The sequence below is a fragment of the Heptranchias perlo genome, chromosome 5 (genome assembly GCF_035084215.1).
Source record: "Heptranchias perlo isolate sHepPer1 chromosome 5, sHepPer1.hap1, whole genome shotgun sequence".
Classification (NCBI taxonomy): Eukaryota; Metazoa; Chordata; class Chondrichthyes; order Hexanchiformes; family Hexanchidae; genus Heptranchias; species Heptranchias perlo.
Genome location: NC_090329.1, coordinates 11,198,155 through 11,220,288, shown reverse-complemented (window position 1 = coordinate 11,220,288; position 22,134 = coordinate 11,198,155). Strand labels below are relative to the sequence as shown.

Here is a 22,134-nt window from a genome sequence, read left to right as displayed (position 1 = left end):
ATTCTGGTGGTCAGGATCTCCTTCCAAAGTATGAATCGGGTCCGTCATGCCCTATTACTGAGTTAGGAACAGGCTTTGCACTTGGGGGGGTGGGGGGGTGGGGGGGAAAGTGTGCAACGATGGAAGACAACGACTTCTGCCATAGGAGTTAATCATTGAAATCTGTCATTCAACACAAATTTTGAAGTCCAGAGCTGGCAGTAACTGGTAGCTCTAGTGAGATGAATGAGGTTGGCTTCAATAGACAATCTTAGAATGGCATCTGTTGAAAACAGCACAAGGACTTTGCATATCAAACATACAAAATGAAAGTTGAATCACTCAAACCTTCATGGTACATGTTCAGAGAACAACTATAGTATACTAAAGTGCTTACAGCAATAAACTAGTAAAGGATGAAATTTTTTTAAATAAAGCAACCATAAAAACTTGCATTTACATAGCGCCTTTAATGTAGTAGAACGTCCCAAAGCGCTTCACAGGAGCATTATCAAACAAAATTTGACACCGAGCCACATAAGAAGATATTAGGACAGGTGACCAAAAGCTTGGTCAAAGAAGTAGGTTTTAAGGAGCGACTAAAATGAGAGAGAGGTAGAGAGGTTTAGGGAGGGAATTCCAGAGCTTCAGGCTCAAGCAGCTGAAGGCACAGCCGCCAACGGTGGAGCGATGAAAATTGGGGACGCGCAAGTGGCCAGAATTGGAGGAGCACAGACATAAGAACAAAAGAAATAAGAGCAGATGTGGGCCACATGGCCCTTCGAGCCTGCTCTGCCATTCGATCAGATCATGGCTGATCTTCGACCTCAACTCCACTTTCCTGCTCGATCCCCATATCCCTTGATTCCCCTACAGTCCAGAAATCTGTCCATCCCAGTCTGGAATATATTCAATGACTCAGTATCCACAGCCCTCTGGGGTAGAGAATTCCAAAGATTCACAACCCTCTGAGTGAAGAAATTCCTCCTCTCAGTCTTAAATGGCTGACCCCTTATCCTGCAACTATGCCCCCTCGTTCTAGACTCTCCAGTCATGGGAAACAATCTCTCAGCATCTACTCTGTCAAGCCCGACCATAATCTTACCTGTTTCAATTAGATCACCTCTCATTCTTCTAAACTCAAGAGTATAGGCCCATTCTACTCAACCTCGCCTCATAGGACAACCCACTTGTCCCAGGAATTACTCTCATGAACCTTCTATGCACCATCTTTAAGGCAAGTATATCCTTCCTTAGATAAGGAGACCAAAACTGTACACAGTACTCCAGGTGAGGTCTCACTAAAGCCCTGTACAACTACAGTAAGACTTCCTTACTTTTGTACTCCAACCCCCTTGCAATAAAGGCCAACATTCTATTTGCTTTCCTGATTGCTTGCTGTACCTGCATGCTAACTTTGTGTTTCTTGTACAAGGACACCCAAGTCTCTCTGAATATCAACATTTAATAGTTTCTCACCATTTAAAAAATATTCTGTTTTTCTATTCTTATACCAAAGTGAATAACCTCACATTTCCCAACATTATTCTCCATCTGCCACCTTCCTGCCCACTCACTTAACATGTCTATATCCCTTTGCAGACTCTTTATATCCTCCTCACAGCTTACTTTCCCATCTAGCTTTGTATCACCAGCAAACTTGGATACACTACACTTGGTCCCTTCATTAATGTAGATTGTAAATAACTGAGGCCCAAGCACTGATCCTTGCGGCACCCCACTAGTTACAGCCTGCCAGCCTGAAAATGACCCATTTATTCCTACTCTCTATTTTCTGTCCGTTAACCAATCCTCAATCCATGCTAATATGTTACCCCTAACCCGATGAGCCCTTATCTTGTGTAACAACCTTTTATGTGGCACCTTATCAAATGCCTTTCGAAAATCCAAATATACGACATCCACTGGTTCCCCTTTCTCTACCCTGCTAGTTACATCCTCAAAAAACTCGAATAAATTTGTCAAACACGATTTCCCTTTCATAAAACCATGATGACTCTGCCTAATATTATGATTTTCTAAGTGCCCTGTTACCACTTCCTTAATAATGAATTCCAGCATTTTCCCAATGTCTGATGTCATGCTAACTAGCCTGTAGTTCCCTGTTTTCTCTCTCCCTCCTTCCTTGAATAGCAGGGTCACATTTGCAACCTTCCAATCCGCTGGGACCGTTCTAGAATCTTGGGAATTTTGGAAGATCATAACCAAAGCATCCACTTTCTCTGCAACCACCTCTTTTAGAACCCTCGGATGTAGGCCATCAGGTCCAGGGGATTTATCAGCTTTTAGTCCCATTAGTTTCTCAAGTACTTTTTTTCTTTACTAATATTAATTACTTTAAGTTTCTCAATCTCATTAGACCCTTGGTTCCCCACTATTTCTAGCATGTTTTTTGTGTCTTCTACTGTGAAGACAGATACAAAATGTTTGTTTAACTCATCCGCCATTTCCTGATTCCCCATTATAATTTCTCCTGTCTCAGCCTCTAAGGGACCAACGTTTACTTTTGCTACTCTCTTTCTTTTTACATACTTGAGGAAGCACTTACAATCCGTTTTTATATTTCTTGTTCATTTACTTTCATATTCTATTTTCTCTCTTTTTAATCAATTTTTTTGGTCATCATTTGCTGATTTCTAAAGCTCTCCCAATCCTCAGGCTTACTACTCTTCCTGGCAACATTATAGGCCTCTTCTTTTAATCTACGACTTTCCTTAACTTCTTGAGTTAGCCACGGGTGGATCACTTTTCCCATGGAGTTTTTATTTCTCAATGGAATGTATCTTTGTTGAGAATATTGAAATATTTCTTTAAATGTTTGCCATTGCTTTTCAACCATCATACCCTTTAATTTGGTTTCCCAATCTACCTTAGCGAACTCGCTACTCATATCTATGTAATTGGCTTTATTTAAGTTTAAGACTCTAGTTTCGGTCTCAAGTAAGTCACTCAAACTCAATGTGAAATTCTATCATGTTATGATCACTCTTCCCCAGAGGATCTCTTACTGTGAGATTACTAATTAACCCTGTCTCATTACATAATACAAGATCTAAAATAGCCTGTTCCCTGGTTGGTTCCATGACGTATTGATTTAGGAAACCATCTTGAATGCATTCCATGAGCTTGTCCTCCAAACTACCTTTGCCAATTTGATTTGCCCAGTCTATATGACGATTGAAGTCCCTCACTATTACTGCATTATCTCTGTTACAAGCTCCTATTATTTCATGATTAATACTCCGTCCAACGGTATTACTATTAGGGGGCCTATAAACTACTCCCACCAGTGTTTTCTGCCCCTTGTTATTTCTTATTTCCACCCATACTGATTCTACTTCCTGATCGTCTGAGCCAAGATACTTTCTCACCACTGTCCTTATGTCATCTTTTATTGTTAGGGCTACACCCCCTCCCTTTCCATTCTGCCTGTCTTTTCTAAACTTCATGTACCCTGGAATATTTAGTTCCCAACCTTGATCACTGTGCAACCTTGTCTCTGCAATGGCTATTAGATCAAACTAATTTATCTCTACTTGTGCAACTAATTCATCTATCTTGTTACGAATGCTCCATGCATTCAGATAAGGAGCCTTTAATTTTGACTTTTTAACCATTTTTTCCTGAACAGTGTCTATCCCCCTGACTATACTATCCCCTACCATTACCACATTCCTTTTAACTCCCCCCACTTGAATGGCCTCCTGTACCATGGTGTCGTGGTCAATTTGCTCATCCTGCAGCCCTTGTTCTCATCCACACAGGTAGCAAGTACCTTGCACTTGTTGGACAATGTCATGGGCTGAGGTTCCTCCATCACTAAAACCTGGGTCCCCATACCTGCCTGACTCACAGTCACATCCTCCTGTCCCTGATCACAAGATCTCAGATGGTTGCAGAAGGCAGCAAAAGATCTGCTACAAGCAGGAGAAACAGAATTGATGGGTACAGACTGGAGTGGGGCTTCCTATACAGAGGAGCAAGGAAAGATAAACACACACACTGAAGGTACAATTTTCTAAAAAGGGGAACACCTTAAGTGATTTTCCCCATTGGAATTGCCTATATCCTTGTTGTATATAGAAATTGAACAAGTAAGGAAGAATCCTTTAGTCTACCAGGAACTAGATTAAAATTCTATAAACTGAAAATTAAACCAAAATTACACCACCAGAAAGGCCTGTTCCTTGAATCCCTCACATAATATGGATAGTTTTTTTTCCAAACTTTTAAAGAATTCACTTCAAAGTGCAGACAAGCGTAAAGCATGCAAGTCCATGCGAATGAACATCTATATTATATCCATAATCAATATCTGTACTAGAAAGCTGAATGCAGGGCAGATTTCAATTTTGTGGTTAATTGCAGATGATAATCAACAACAAAAAGTTTAAGCTCACAAGGAATTTTAGTAAGAAAAAAAATGTCCGAAACAACCAAAGAGAGTGCATTTTAACCATCTGCAAACCATTGCTCAAAACAGTGCGACTGTCATCGCTCTCTTCAAATTCCATTAATCTCTCTCAGTTGCAACATAGGAATAGCACATACAGTTTTGTGAACAAAAGGCAGTCAACAGATAATAACTGACTTACAGTAGCTGCAGGAAATTGGTCTGATAATTCATATGGTTCCTCAGGAACCCAACACCCTTGCTCCAAAGACCAAAGAATCTAGAAAACAATAGAACAGTTCATAAATTTTAGTCAGGAAGGATAGTGCTGATCAACGTTGTGATAGAGAGATACTACAATAACAGGACTTTCCATCTTCCAATAACAAATAACATTGAAATACTTAAAAGGATACATATTTTTGCCCCACCATTATTAAAACGGAAATTATTTGAGTACCAAGTATTTTCAAAATTACTATTCAAATCTAAAATAGTAAAAATTCAGCAGCGACTGAGAAAAAGAGATCACCACCAATAGACAGTGGATGTATGCTGCAGGGAGTCCATGGGCTGATATCATCGTACTGCGCCTGCTTGTCTTTAAGCACCACAAATGGATATCCCTTGTAACTCAATGTCGGGGCCCTTGAAATAATAATTTTAGAAGAATTAAGTTGCAATTCGTATACACGTTTATTTTACGTGCCCACACAATCTAGGGTTTGGTATTTAATATTCAAATTATTTAATCTGAAAGCAGCTCTACTTTATAAAATGAGCATTTCTTCCTGATGTTGCTAAAATATATAAAACTGAATCTTGCACTTTATTTGTGTTTATTAGGTGACAACAACAGGATGAAGTAGAGACATTATAACAGGAAAGATCTTCAATAAATTTGACCCTGATGGTGTTGAGAGCACAAAAGATCTGGAGAATTTATATTTGGGTATCAATGGGTCTGTTAGAGCTCCATAATTTCAGTTTAAATTTAGCAATAGATGTAAATTTCCACAGTGAGGGGAATGCTTAAATATGCTAAAGGTTTGCTTTTACATTATACTTTGACTTCAATTTTTTAGGGCTCCATTTATGAATGAATAGTTCTTTAAAATCATTCAACAGCCAATTCTGATTTTCCTAAAGCTTCATGCTCTCAGCTTCCATTCTTATGACATTGTCTCCAAACTTTTCTTTTCTGTTAATTCTTTTACTGAGTCGGTGATATTTAGATGCCAGTTTTATCAGAAATTAAGGTAAAATGTGTTGCTTTTGTCAAAGATGCAAAATGTGTACCAGGATTACTTAAATATTTTATAATGACCTGGAAATTGCTCATAAAATAACAGCAATCCTATCAGGGCTCACCGTTATTTCAGGGCAAATGGAGGAGCAGGTCCAGAGAGCGCACATGAGCCGTCAAACGCAGAAATCTGGAAATTGCTCTACCATTTGCCCTGCTTGTTTGAAAGCTGCATGGGAAAGATAGCTTTGCCAGCTGAATGATTGGACTAGTGTGAACTTGCTCTCCTGCCCAGCTGGAAATGAACTAATCTTTCCATAAAAAAGGTACACTGGGCTTTTAAGTCTAAATGATTGCCAAACACACTCTATTTCGCTTCTGTAACCGGTTTTACGTTGAATTTACTGTTGCAGCTTTCACTTCCGGGTTCTGACTCTGTCAAGGATCCTTCAAGCTGATTGGTTGAGAAGAGAGAGATCCTTTTCCCACTCTCTCAACTCACAGAAGCCCAGGAAAGGACACTGCATTTTTTGCAGCTCACCATGAGAGGAAATTCCCGCACTAAAGCCCATGAATAGTTTGTGGGTGAGTTTATAACTAACGAGCAGTGAGCGACATTCGTTGCTCAGCGCAATTTCCGGGCCATTGTCTTCAGTGAAAATCATACATTATTTATCTGTATCAAATTGAAATTATAAATTAACTGCACATTTTAATGAGCTAATTAATAGAATACCCACATAAATATCCATCTGCTTTCCAGATAATTGTCTTTTTAATATAACATTTTTAAACAACTTAATTTTGGAACATGTGATGTCAACGCATACATCTGTGGTTTTAGAGTTAAACTGATGAAATATTTAATTGCATGTTCACTGCAGTCCAAAAATCTGAACACTGGAAATGCTGTGGAGGTCAAGCAAAAACCACAACATATGCACATTGTGTTCACCGATTCATGTATTCAGACCATTAAATAGATTGTTTTACTTGGGAGTGATAAAATGAAACTAACAGGAGGGCAAATGAATAATGTGGAGTTTAAAAAGATATAATTTCACAGTTGTTTATTACGAATGGTCGCACTCACACTTGGAAGGCAAGCAACTACAGTTTTTTTTGCATACAAGATCAAATTAACAGAGACATGAATCTCCATTTTGCTGGTTCGGACTCAGAATGTCACAAAGTGCTTCAGAACCAATGAATTACTTCTGCAGTATGGTCACTGTTATGTGAGCAAACACAACAGCCTTTTGGTGCACAGCAAGGTCCCTTAAAACAACGAGATAAATAAATGTTGAACTGTTTTTGGTGGTGTTGGTTGAGGGATAAATGCTGGTCAGGACACTGGGAGAACTCCCCTGCTCTTCTTTGAATAGTGCTGTGAAATCTTTTACCTTCACCTGAATAGGCAGAAGGAGCCTCACTTAACACTTTCAACAATGCAGCATTCCCACAGTACTGCACTGAAGTGTCAGCCCAAAATTATGCATTCAAGTTCTGGAGAAGAAATTTATTTATTCAAATATATACAATGTGCCTTTTCAAAATACTCCACACAGCTTAAATACATCAAGGCGGCCGAAACTCCTGACATAACAAAAATTCCATTGAAGTATTAGTTTAAAAATGGTACATATTCCAAGATTGTCCTGGAATGCACACATAACCCCAGCTTCTCTTCACTACAAACCATCTGCTTAAACCCCTCTTCCCTCATCAACAAGTGCGAGGAACTCATGGACTTCTTTGTCACTAAGATTGAAACCATCTGTTCAGCTGCCCCTGCTGCTTCCCTCCCTTCCCCATGCCCACCAAGCCAAACTTCCCCTAAAGCTCCCCCCTGCCCAAACACCGAATTTGCATCTTTCTCTAGTTTCTCTTCTATCTCCCCATGTGCCCTCTCCGAGCTCATCTTGTCCATGAGACCCACCTGCTCCCTTGACCCTGTTGACCACCAAATTCCCTTCTTGGCCCCCATGTTAGCTGATATTGTTCACGGTTCCCCGTCCTCAGATTCTGTCCCCCTTCCCTTCAAATATGCCGTCATCAGCCCCTCCTCAAAAAACCGACCTTTGACCCTCTGTCCTTGCAAACTATCTCCCCATCTTCAACCCCCTTTCCTCTTCCAAGTCCTTGAATGTGTTATCGCCTCCCAAATCCATGCCCATCTTTCCTGCAACTCCATGTTTGAACCCCTCCAATCAGGTTTCCGCCCCTGCCATAGCACTCAAACACCCCTGATCAAAGTCACAAATGAAATCCTATGCAACTGTGACCATGGTAAACTACCCAATCTGTTACCTCTGGAGTCCCCCACAAGGATTTATCTTTGGCCCCCTCCTACTTCTCATCTACATGCTGCTCCTTGGCGACATCATCCGAAAACACAAAGTCACTGAAAACACAATACACATGTACGCTGATGACACCCAGCTCTACCTCACCACCACCTCTCTCGACCCCTCCACTGTCTGATTTGTCACATTGCTTGTCCAACATCAGTATTGGATGAGCAGAAATTTCCTCCAATTAAATATTAGGAAGACCGTAGCCATCTCTTCAGTCCTCGCCACAAACTCAATTCCCGAGCCACTGTCCGAGACTGAACCAGACCGTTCGCATCCGTGGCATCCTATTTGACCCTCAGCTGGGCTTCCGACACCATATCCTCGCCATCACCATGACCACCTACTTCCACCTCTAATATTGCCCGTCTCCACCCCTGCCTCAGCTCATCTGCTGCTGAAACCCACATCGACGCCTTTGTTACCTCTGGACTCGACTATTCCAATGCTTTTCTAACTGGCCTCTCACCTTGCGCCCTCCGTAAACTTGAGCTCATCCAAAACTCTGCTGCCCGTATCCTAACTTGCACCAAGTCTAGTTCTCCCATCATCCCTGTGCTTGCTGACCAACATTGATTCCCAGTCCGGTAGCGCCTCGATTTTAAAATTCTCATCCTTGCTTTCAAATCCCTCCATGGCCTCATCCCTCCCTATCTTGGTAACCGCCTCCAGCCCTACAACCCTCTGAGATGTCTGTGCTCCTTCAATTCTAACCTCTTGCGCAACCCCGGTTTTCATCATTCCACCATTGGCGGTTGTGCCTTCAGCTGCCTAGGCTCTAAACTCTGGAATTCCCTTCCTAAACCTCTCCACCTCTCTATCTCTCTCCTCCTTTAAGGTGGGAAAAGGTGGGAAGTGGTGTTCTACAAGGATCGGTGCTGGGACCTCTATTGTTCACTATTTACATAAACGATTTGGACTCGGGAATCGGATGTACAATTTCAAAATTTGTGGATGACACCAAATTAGTTAATATTGAGGAAGACTGCAACAAAATACAAGACGACATTAATAAACTTGCAGAATGGGCGTATAATTGGCGAATTAATTTCAATATAAATAAGTGTAAGGTGGTGCATTTTAGTAGGAAGAACAAGGAAGCCACATACTGTTTGGAAAGTAAGTCTAAATAGAGTAGAGGAGCAAAGGGATCAAGGGGTACAGATACACAAATCACAAAGTAGCGACACAGGTTAATAAGGACATAAAAAGAGCAAACAAAGCACTGGGGTCCATTTCTAGAGGGACAGAATTGAAAAGCAAAGAAGTTATGTTAAACTTGTATAGAACCTTGGTAAGACCACAATTGGAGTACAATGCACAGCGCTGGTCTCCATATTATAAAAAGGATAGAGGCACAGGAGAAGATTTACAAGGATGATATCAGAACTGAGCGGTTATACCTATCAGGAAAGATTGAACAGGCTGGGGCTCTTTTCCCTTGAAAAGAGAAGGCTGAGGGGTGACCTGATAGAGGTCTTTAAGATTATGAGATGGCTTCATAGGATAGACGTAAAGATGTTTGCACTTGTGGGGGAGACCAAAACTAGGGGCCATAAATACAAGATGGTCACTAACAAAATCCAATTGGGAATTTAGGAGAAACTTCTTTACCCAGAGAGTGGTTAAAATATGGAACTCACTACCACAAGGAGTAGTTGAGACAAATAGCATAGATGCATTTAAGGGGATGCTAGATAAGCACGAGGGAGAAAGTAATGGAACGATATGTCGATAGGGTGAGGTGAAGTAGGGTGGGAGGTGGCTTGTGTGGAGCATAAACATCGGCATGGACCAGTTGGACCGAATGGCCTGTTTCTGTGCTGTACATTTTACAATTTTAAAATGCTCTCCTTAAAACCTACCTCTTCTTCACCTGTCCTAATATATCTTTACATGGTTCAGTGTCAAATCTTGTTCGATAACGCTCCTGTGAAGCGCCGTGGGACGTTTTACTACGTTAAAGGCGCTATATAAATCCAAGTTATTGTGTTCAAGAACGAGGCTGGGAAGTACATTGCCTTGATTTTTAAACTCCCTTCCTTTTTTTTTTTTTAAGATCCTCAGTGCTGTATACAATTCTTAGGCAGGGGTTAAGGTACACCTGTCCCTCAGCTTGTATTGATCAAGCCAACGTCATAGGTGAGCAGGGGTGCATGGGGTGATGTGTCCTCAGGTTTTCTACCCCTTCATGTGGGGAAGCACTAGGCTTCTACTTGATATGTTCCTCATGACACAACTAAGTTCAAGAACTCAAAGGTGTAAACCATCAATGTGCTGCACAACTAGGTCACCAAGTCTTCAGGACTAAAATAAAAATGCGCATACTGTTAAGACTGTGAATAGTGATCATGGTACAGTACCATGATGAACTGTAAAACCCATTACTGGAAACAGCAAAACCAATAGTTTGTGCAAAAATTTTACCACCATATTTTTTTTATTTAAAGTCTTTAACATTCACAAAGCAGAACTGAAATAAAACCTGCTGGGCTTGCAAAATATATTCACAGATTATTGTAATTACAAACATAAAATGTCAGTATACGGTTGCTTGAATTTTTGCAGAATATGCACAATTGTTTTAAAAAGGAGAAAACTGCGACAATGGATCAATGATATGTGGCACAGCTATGCAGCTGAATAAGCTGTGTTAAGGAATTGTAGAGCTCCAAAATTACAGAAACCCCTACAGGACCTACAAAATGCTATTGTAACTTGTTGAAAGTGCTTTTGTTGGCAGCTAGCAATCTGTTATCTGTCCCACACTTCATGTGAACCAGGCAAACGTGAGGGAAAAAGGGGCAGACTAAACCAAGGAGCCACTAAATGAATATATCCATTGTGCTGATCTTAATAAAGCAGCAAAATAATTCAATTTCCTCTTTAAAACAGTATTTCCATATGTACCCTCACACTAGAACATTACCACTAAAGTTAAACAATCTAAAGAAATTCTTTAGTCAAGAATTGGAGGGAATGCTCTATTTCACTAAAAACACACAAATAACTTGCCAGCACGTGAATAAACAGTAACTTGAACAATGCATAAATTGTAATGTTAAACCTCAACTGTTATTGTATTTCATGGATTCATGTTTAGTCTACTTTTGTGTTCCATTTCAGTTAAGAGAAAGGCAAGAAACATGCTGAGATGATTCTTAGCTGTGTTCGGCTGAAGTGCAACATTTTAAACTTTGAGCATGAATATCACTGGATTTTTTTCAAATCCTATTAAAATTTAAATATCTTTTTATAACCTGCTCCTGCTGGCCCCACAGAAATAATGTCAAACTTAACTTTGCTGAGCCTCTTCAGCTCTGTTGCCTGTGGAATTGATTGGATAGTGCACGGTACAGGCTCTGAGCAGTTATCCGAAAATGGCAATTGGGGTCCTATTTATGTCTTAAGACCCCGATTTGCTTATTAAAAGTGGTCTAATGCCTGAAATGGGCGGGTGTTTTGGTCACCCAGGGGTAGGTCCCTTTTAAAATGGTGATGGCTGCAACAGACACATCGACAGGGTGGTAAGTATTGCACCGCCATTTTAACTGTATTATTGCCTTGTTTGCACCTGTCGAGACAAATTAAAATCAAACCCAATGTCTATTAAAGCCAGACATTGATGCAGATACCCAGGACAATCAAAAACTATAGGGTAGTAGTTAACTAATCCCAGGAACTCCCAAGAAACATTCCCACTTCTGGGGGATAGAATGTCCCCTCTTGTTGCGCTTAACAAGAAACTAGTTTCAATCATCGGCAGTGCTGTGACAGGTTTGATTAGCAGCTCTCCTGGCCAAACCACTGGCGGGGGGGGGGGGGGGGGGGAAGGTCAGGAATCAAGCCCCAGCTTCCTGTGGGAACAGGAAAGAGGTGAAGAAAAACCCATGTTAGCAGACAGATTTTGTTAAAGGGGAAGATTGAGGGCCTTCAGTGACATGAAGAGGTTAGAAATGCTGGAAGATTAGATAATCTTGTTTAAATCAAGCAAGAGAAAGCATGATGTGTTCTTTATTTTGTATGATACAAAGATAAGTTGCACTGATTCAATTAAACAAAGCTGATCATAACTATTGCACTATGTTTACACTCCGCGAAACAAAGCAGCTTAATGATTCGTGTCAGGCCTCGCCTCAAGGTCCACCTTCAGAGAAATCAAGGTACTACATGGTGAAAAACATGAACATCCAGTGCAGGTCACAAGGGGGTATTACTGCACAAGTAGATAAGTCAACTCCCATAAAAAGTAAGATATTCAGACTTTACAAGAGTGATGGGCATCTCTCACACACAAATGCGCATACACATGAGGCGTTAAACCAAAGTCCCATCTGCCCATTACAGTAGACATAAAAGATCCCATGGCACTTTTTTTTTTTTGAAGAGGAGCAGTGTTCACCCAGTGGCCTGAAAAACATTCATCTCTCAAGCAACAGCACCCAAAAAAAAAAGTATTATTCATCTTGTGTTGTTTGTCGTATCTTACTATGTACAAACTGGCTGATGTGTTACCTACACAACAGTGACTAAACTTTAAAAGTAATTAATTAGCCATGAAGAGCTTTGGGATATCCTGAGGATGTGAAAATGTTAATCTTTTCTTTCTTTAGGGCTGCAAGCATCTATCTTGTGGAAACAACATTCTACTTGATTGGCACCCTACCCACCACCCTAAACATTCACTCCCTTCACCACCGGCGCACCGTGGCTGCAGTGTGTACCATCCACAGGATGCACTGCAGCAACTCGCCAAGGCTTCTTCGACAGCACCTCCCAAACCCGCGACCTCGACCACCTAGAAGGACAAGAGCAGCAGGCACATGAGAACACCACCACTGCACGTTCCCCTCCAAGTCACACACCATCCCGACTTGGAAATATATCGCCGTTCCTTCATCGTCACTGGGTCAAAATCCTGGAACTCCCTTTCTAACAGCACTGTGGGAGAACCTTCACCACACGGACTGCAGCAGTTCAAGGCGGCGGCTCACCACCACCTTCTCAAGGGCAATTAGGGATGGGCAATAAATGCCAGCCGCCAGCGACGTCCACATCCCATGAATGAATAAAAAACAACTTCTGACTTGCATGGTGGCAAATAAAATGAGGTAATTTCCTGTTTTATATGAAAATGGGAGATGACCTTAGTTTAAAAATGCTACTTGAGCACAGGCAGAATGTCAAATTAAACATGGCTGACCTACAATAATGCCCTGAAGTTCACTAACTCTGAGCCAAAATGAACATTGACAGTGCAGCTGTCCAATCAAGAAATTTAAATTTACACATTTTAAAAAGATTACAATTACAATAGTCATTACATTAACTGGAAAGGAATTAAATTAAAGTTCCAACTGGGAACCAGTGAAGGCCCAACTGATCACAATTTCAAAACAGTTTGCATAAAATGGACATGAAAGGTAAATAAGTCATGAAAGACAAATAGCCACAACATCAATCCAAATAGAATTAAGTTTGAAATGTGTTAAGAATATGTAGGACATCACAAAGTAACACCAAAACATACTTTAGGATATGCAGATTATCACATGAAGCAACACCAACATGGAGTGGTTAGGCTGAACGATCTGTTTCTGTATTGTAATTTCTATGTAAAGTCGGACTAAATGACTTAGCATTGCAACAAACTTTATCCATTTTCTATTATGAGCTCTATTAGTGGATGCCTATGTGATCCAATCAATATATCCACCACTGTAGATACAAGATAACAGCTGGCAACTGAAATATCTCTGGGCTTGGAAATAATATTTGACCTCCGAGTACGAAAGGAGATTCTTCCTATAAGGCAGTGGCCTCCGTTTATTGCCATGAAGTGCGAGAACCATGGTTTGCAGTACACTAGTGTGGGGTGACCAGTCTGACTTTTGCTCTATCTGCTCATATTTTTTCAACTAATTATGTAATCAAGGAAATGGAGGAAAACGCAGATCCCTTCTTATCCAGGAAAATGGAGAAATTGTCTACCTTCCAGGCTAAAATGGCCTCTGCCTTAAACAGAGGCACAAGAGCTAACGTTTGCCCAGAGATGGAAAATGTATCCATCTTTGGACACCCCCAACTTCTGAAAACATCATGAACCACCTCCAGGTAAGCTGTTCAGTTCTGAGGGTCAACTGTAAAATGACAAAATGTATACCACTACGTCCTCTACTCCAGTTAAATGCTGAGCCAAGGAAGTGATCTTTGTGATACAGACATCAGAGAACCGCTGCAGTGTTATCTAACCACATTATCACTTGCCTTGTACTAAGCAGAGGCCAGAAAGCAGAAGGAGGGGGACCAACAACTGACAGCAGAGCATATAAAGTTGAGACCAACTCAAACACAGACAGAAATTTGAAAGAGTGACATCAGAGGACAGCAGGTTGATGAGTAATGCTTTTTTTTGTTCTCTAAGCTAGGGGACTGGTTTGAACTATGAACCTATAACTTGCTAATACTTTATTAAATTAATAACAAACTAGATCAATTAATTAGCTTAAAAAAACTAAAACCAAGTGAATTAATTACATAAGAACTAAGTAAATAAATAAAACAAGGTTAGATTTGATGACAGTGCAGGTGGCGTGCCATAACTGCAGCATGTGAGAGTTTGTGGAGAGCAGCATGATTCCAGGCAACCACATTTGCAGTAAGTGTCTGCAACTCGACGAACTTGGGCTCAGAGTTGTTGACCCAGAGTCCGAGGTGCAGACATTGCAATGCATCAGGGAGGGGCAGAGTTACCTGGATGCTGACCAAAGAGGTAGTCACACCCCTTAGGTTAGGTAGTGGTTGAGATTTGGTTAGTGGTCAGGGACAGGAGGACATGACTGCGAGTCAGGCAGGTAAGGGAACCCCAGATGCAGTGGTGGAGGAGCCTCAGCCGTTGCCCTTGTCCAACAGGTACGAGGTACTTGCTACCTGTGTGGATGAGAACAAAGACTACAGGGAGAATGGGCATATTGACCACGGCACTGTGGTACAGGAGGCCATTCAAGCAGGGGGAGCAAAAAGGAATGCGCCAGTGTTAGGGGATAGTAAAATCAGGGGGATAGATACTGTTCTCTGCAGCCAAGACAGAGAGTCCCGAAAGCTGTGTTGCCTGCCCGGTGCCAGGGTTAAGGACATCTCCTTGAGGCTGGAGAAGAACTTGAAGCAGGAGGGGGAGGATCCAGCTGTCGCGGTCCATGAAGGAACCAATAACATAGGTAGAACTAGGAGTGAGGTTGTTTGAGGAGCTAGGGTCCAAATTAAAAAGCAGAACTTCAAAAGGTAATAATCTCTGGATTACTACCTGAGCCACGCGCAAATTGGCATTGGGAAAAACAGATTAGATGGTTAAATACGTGGCTGAAAGATTGGTGTGGGGAGCAGGGGTTCCAGTACTGGGTAAAGAGACAGCTGTTCTGTTGCGACAGGCTCCACTTAAACCGGGTTGGGACTAGTGTCCTGGCGAATCAAATAACTAGGGCTGTATATAGGGCTTTAAACTAATAAGAGTGGGGGGGGGGGGGGGGGAGAAAGAGGGTTCAGGTAAGGATAAATTTATAAGTTTAAAGAAAAAAGTCAAGGCTGTAGAGCAGAGAAGTGATTTGGGTAAAAACAAGCAGAATGTGTTAGGAAGGGACAGAGAGTTTATCAAAGGTAATAGGCATTAGTGACCAAGGTCACATCGGGAAAAAAAAGTCCTCTAAGAATTTTATAGTTTCAATGAGATCTCCTCTCATTCTTCTAAACTCCAGAGAATATAGGCCCATTCTATTCAATCTCTCCCAAAGGACAGCCCCCTCATCCCAGGAATCATCTAGTGAACCTTCACTGCACCCCATCTAAGGCAAGTATATCCTTCCTTAGGTAAGGAGACCAAAATTGTACACAATACTCCTGGCATGGTCTCACCAGAGCCCTATATAATTGCAGCAAAGCCTCCTTACTCTTTGCAATAAAGGCTAACATACTATTTGGCTTCCTAACTGCTTGATGTACCTGTATGTTAACTTCCTGTGATTCATGTACAAGGACACCCAAATCCTTTTGATGACCAACATTTTAGTCTCTCACCTTTTAGAAAATCATAATATGATTAGGCAGAGTCAACATGGTTTTATGAAAGGGAAATAGTGTTTAACAAATCGATTAGAGTTTTTTGTTTGAGAGTATAACTAGCAGGGTAGATAAGGGGGAACCAGTGGATGTAGTATATTTGGATTTTCAAAAGGCATTCGATGAGGTGCCACACAAGAGGTTGTTACACAAGATTAGGGTGAATATATTAGCATGGATTAAGTATTCATTAACAGAGAGCAGGAATAAACTGGTCATTTTCGAGTTGGCTGGTTGTAACTAGTGGGGTGCCGCAAGGATCAGTGCTTCGGCCTCAGCTGTTTACAATATATATTAGTGACTTAGATGAAGGGACCGAGTGTAATGTATCCAAGTTTTCTGACGATACAAAGCTAGGTGGGAAAGTAAGCTGTGAAGAGGACGCAAAGAGGCTGCAAAGGGATATAGACAGGTTAACTGAGCGGGCAAGAAGGTGGCAGATGGAATATAATGTGGGGAAATGTGAAATTATCCACTTTGGTAGGAAGAATAAAAAAGCAGAATATTTTTCAAAAGATGAGAGACTAAGAAATGTTGGTATTCAGAGGGATTTGGGTGTCCTTGTACACGAATCACAGAAAGTTAACATGCAGGTACAGCAAGCAATGAGGAAGGCAAATGGTATATTGGTCTTTATTGCAAGGGGGTTGGAGATAAGATTAAGAAGGTCTTGCTGCAACTATATAGGGCTCTGGTGAGATCACACCTTAAGTACTGTGTACAGTTTTGGTCTCCTTACCCAAGAAAGGATCGACTTGCCTTAGAGGGGTACAACAAAGGTTCACTAGATTGATTCCTGGAATGAGAGGGTTGTCCTATGAGGAGAGATTGAGTTCAATGGGCATACATTCTCTGGCATTTAGAAGCATGAGAGGTGATCTCATTGAAATATAAGATTCTGAGTGGGCTTGAGTAGATGCTGAGAGGCTGTTTCCCCTGGTTGGAGAATCTAGAACTAGGGGCCACAGTCTTTAGATAAGGGGTGGGCCATTGAGAACTGAGATGAGGAAAAATTTATTGACCCATAGGGTCGTGAATCTTTGGAATTCTCTACCTCAGAGGGCTGCGGATGCTCAGTTGTTGAGTATATTCAAGAATGAGATTGATAGATTTTTGGATACTAAACAAATCAAGGGATATTGGGATAGGGCGGGAAAATGGAGTTGGGGTTGAAAATCAACCATGATCTTATTGAATGGCAGAGCAGGCTCAAAGGGCCATATGGCCAACTCCTGCTCCTACTTCTTATGTTCTTATGATGTGGAAGATTCCCACAAGACCTCTTATAGGCCTTAGTTCCAATCAATTTCTGTGGCAGGTGGACTATTATATTGTTCACATACACAGAGCCTAATTCCCTTGTAGATGGCATCTCATCATATCAGGGACATATTTGTTATCATTTTCAACAGTGCGATAACGTCTGTTGTATGACGTTATCCACCTGTGACCACTACATGAGATGCAGATCAGAAGGCTGTCGAGAAAAGGGAGGGTCAACAAGGTGAGTACTGGCTGAGCCGGTTCAGCTAAAGTGGTCACGTAAAAAGAGCATTGGAAACTACAAACATGGCTGCTACCATTACAGTAAAAATTAATTTAATTCCTAATAATCTTCACTGAGACCAAATATCTTTCCTATAAAGAGGATATCGGATTCTTGAGCCCTGTATGGAGTTCCTCTACCTTTCCACTTTTGCTGGGTTGCCTGGAACAAGACCTTTAAAAAGCTTCTGTTTCGGCTATTACTGAAACATCTCAAAACCAATTACATGCCCCCTTCCTTGCATTGCATGGCATATCTGCCATAAAACTGAGCTAGCAGACATCAGGCAAGGGCCTCTAGTAAGGCACTTGTGCAGGTGCGGATACACATGGAACATAGGAACAGGAGTAGGCCATTCAGCCCCTCGTGCCTGCTCCTCCATTTGATAAGATCATGGCTGATCTGTGATCCAGCTCCATATACCCGCTTTTGGCCCATATCCCTTAATACACCTTTGGTTGCCAAAAAGCTATCCATCTCACATTTAAATTTAGCAATTGAGCTGGTATCAATTGCCGTTTGCGGAAGAGAGTTCCAAACTTCTACAACCCTTTGTGTGTAGAAATGTTTTCTAATCTCGCTCCTGAAAGGTCTGGCTCTAATTTTTAGACTGTGCCCCCTACTCCTAGAATCCCCAACCAGCGGAAATAGTTTCTCTATATCCACCCTATCCGTTCCCCTTAATATCTTATAAACTTCGATCAGATCACCCCTTAACCTTCGAAACTCCAGAGAATACAACCCCAATTTGTGTAATCTCTCCTCGTAACTTAATCCTTGAAGTCCGGGTATCATTCGAGTAAACCTACGCTGCACTCCCTCCAAGGCCAATATGTCCTTCCGAAGGTGCAGTGCCCAGAACTGCTCATAGTACTTCAGGTGCGGTCCAACCAGGGTTTTGTATAGCTGCAGCATAACTTCTGCCCCCTTGTACTCCAGTCCTCTAGATATAAAGGCCAGCATTCCATTAGCCTTCTTGATTATTTTCTGCACCTGTTCATGACACTTCAATGATCTATGTACCTGAACCCCTAAGTCCCTTTGGACATCCACTGTTTTTAACTTTTTACCATTTAGAAAGTACCCGGTTCTATCCTTTTTTGATCCAAAGTGGATGACCTCACATTTGTCTACATTGAATTCCATCTGCCACAGTTTTGCCCATTCACCTAATCTATCAATATCCCTTTGTAATTTTATATTTTCATCAACACTGCTTACAATGCTGCATCCCTGGACAACATTTCCATCAAAAGCTTGAGTGCTGAGGAGAGGCTGTGGGGGAATAATTTGTATTGATAACTTTGCCCCCTGAAACTGAACCCAAGATGCTAATCGTGGCACTCCCATATGGAAGTATGCTACCATGATAAGTGTCAAAACTGGATACCTGACAGATTCTGAAAGATGAACTCGTGAAATCTAGTAGGTAACCTTCTGATAGTCTCCAGAACCCATGCGCCAGTAAGTATGCTTCTCTTTACGGAAGTGAGTTCCTACAGGTGACCTCTTGCAAGTTCCAGTAGGGAGGAGAATATCTAGTCAGTGATTGAAGTGGGGCCTCAGGTAGTCCAACATTTACGGGAGAATTTCAGATGGGTGCCTTTGGGTACGTATGTCATACCAAACAAGGGGATGCTCCAAAGAACCTGGGCAGCACTACAAAAAAATGGCAGCCAAGCCAGACTTTGTTGTAGCTTGTCAGTTTAGAGTATAGGCCTCTGAAAAAGGAATCCTATCACAGAATGAATGTTATTCTGCTTTTTTTGACGAAAGATTCTTCCAAAGTCAAATGGATTTGAAGTTGCCCACTTTTACAATCTTAGCTGGCAGGGCTAAAAAAAAGCTGTTTGTTGTAATTACCAATAAGGGCTTAGGGGAGCAAATGGTGAGGTTCTGAAATATTGATTTAGCTGTACCACACAGTCATTTGCTGCTGATTAAAAAGTGCAACAATGCTAGTTGAAGTGCGCACATTTATTTTCCTGTTAAAGATTTAAGACGGAACACCATAAACCTGAATACAGTTTTCTGAGTGTGTTTTTCAAAGTGGGAGATTTCCACTCTGGGGAATGAAAGTGTCCAGTGTTGTACTCTGTTTCACATCAGAGTCTGGTACAGCAGAGTCCTAAATATAGAGTAAAATTTTCAGCTCCAGAAACATGCCTAAAACCCAAACTCAGAATAGCGCATTTACACTATGAAAATGAGATCTTCCATTCCCACACCAATCGTTACAGCCTCCAATAAGTCTTCCAATTTATGCCAAACCCCTGGAGACGGGACTATTTAATGCTCTGCAATTGTACGCGCAGCATGTACATGGATAATGGTGTCAAAAAAAGCTGGAGTGCCCAATTAGTACAGACAGTAACATTTGACTGACACAAGGTAAAGGTACCTCTATCAACCCAAGAAATCAGACTCAGAAGTTAAGTATAAATTGCACCACTGATAACCTAAACAATATAGGCCTGGAATTTCCTCCGCATTTGTGCCCAGATACACCTGGAATCTTGGCACAAACAAATGATGTGGCTTAAAACAATTGTGGAATTTTGGGTGTAAGTGAGTTAAGCGCATAACTACAATATGCCCAAGTCTGCTCAATCTTTTACGTCTGGCCATCAACCCCTTTGTCCGAATGAATCTCTGCCCAAAAAACTGGCCACGCCCTGACTCTCAAATGCAAGTAGCCTCCAATTGCACTTGTTCAGGGGGGTCTCTTAACATTACGTCGAGCTCTTCAGGCACAGCAGAAGAGTCATTTTTTTGGTCTTTTAATTGAGCATTTTAAAAAAATGTATCTTCACTAAGTCCCGCACTATATTTTCTGTTTCGTTTAATGCATTTTTATGGCAAAAGTATGCCACTTTAAAAATTGAAAAGCTTCCAGATTGCAGTTTCTTCAACATGCTGTGCCGAAAGTGCATGAACGATGGTTAAACGAGTTGAAACTTAAATTTTAAAGACCGCAAGAAGGAATTGGTGCTGGTTCGGCATTTCCCTGTGCCCGATTGTTTACGCTGATTTATGCCCATTTACGCCTAGTTTAAGTTCATGCGTATTCTAATGAGATTGGGAGGATACTTGGAGGCAACTTGACATCGGCAAAATGGAGCAATATTGGGCGCATTTTGGGGTCTAACTTCCGGGTTGTGCACAAGGAAGAAACTCTAGGCCATAATGCTAAGCATTAAATACATACCTAAAATAAGCTAACATAGACAAAACAAGCCTAACTCTATTTAGATTAACAAATCAATCAGATGTGAAATGAGAAGAAAGAATGCACTCGACAACTTCTGTAGGAAGAAATGTGAAGGTGTTCACTAGGATGGATGTAGAAACATGCTAAAAAGAGTGGTCAGAAGTTAAAGGGAGGCCAGGGAAAAAGCAGAGTTGCAGATGCAACATATAACAGTAAGAAATTATTTTAATACTTTAACAGTACAGGACTGTTCCCAAGAGATGAGAACCCTATAAGATGCAAATGATGTTGAAACTGAGGATGAGCACAAGACCATGAAGACATAAGGACATGCAGCCTCCAAAACGTGATAACCTAGGAGGAATTAATGACTGACATAAATGCAATGCAAGTTCCAGACAAGTTTAAGAGTTCAAAACTAATACGTTCCAGGGATGGACGATATTTATCCTAAAGTACTAAAATAAGTAAGGAAGGAGAATTGAGAGGCATAGGCAGTCACAATGAACACTGGGGAAGTCCTAGTAAATTGGAAATAGACAAAAGTGTCAGCCTTTGCTCAATGGTGGGACTTTCACCTCGGAGTCAGAAGATTGTGGATTTTAGCCCCATTCCAGAAACATGAGTTCATAATCTAGGCTGACACTCCAATTCACTACTATGAGAGGTATCTTTCAGATGACACATTAAACTTAGGCCCAGTCAGCCTTCTCAGGTGGTCACTTTACCAAGAAAGGCAGGAGTTCTCCTGGTGCCTTGGCCTACATTTATCCTTCAACCAACATCACAATGTTAGCTGATAAGTGGCAAATAACATTCGCACCAGACAAGTGCCAGGCAATGACCATCTCCAACAAGAGAGTGTCGAACCACCTGCTCATGACATTCAACGGCATTACCATCGCCAAATTTCCCATCAACATCCTGGGGGTCACCATTGACCAACATTCAGGATAAACCCTGGGAACAAATGAGAAACTGACTGAAGTGCAGAAATCAGCAGAGACTGGTTAGAGAAACTATGTCAAGGTGGGAGAAGGTACTGAGTGGGGGGCGGGCCAAGGATCAATGTTGGGACCCCGACAGCTTCTAATTTACATTAACACCTTGTATTGAGAAACTCAATGCAAATTTGTCAAACTTGGCCACAATACCAAACTAGAAGGCATAATTGATTGAGACAGCAGCTTGGGAACTATAAAATGAGTTGGACAAAATATCTAAGTGGATGGAACAGTTGAAGATGAAATAAGCTAAGATGGCTTTCCTTAT

General features: G+C 41.4%; 1 protein-coding gene across 1 annotated transcript in view; it reads right to left on the bottom strand.

Moving 5' to 3' along the window:
* Positions 1 to 22,134, bottom strand: part of mcph1 (microcephalin 1) — a 306,044-nt gene that overhangs the window by 173,109 nt on the left and 110,801 nt on the right. Inside the window, exon 14 of the mRNA XM_067984009.1 lies at positions 4,596 to 4,673. Coding sequence (XP_067840110.1) covers positions 4,596 to 4,673 — 78 coding nt within the window. The remainder of the gene's footprint in view (positions 1 to 4,595; positions 4,674 to 22,134) is intronic.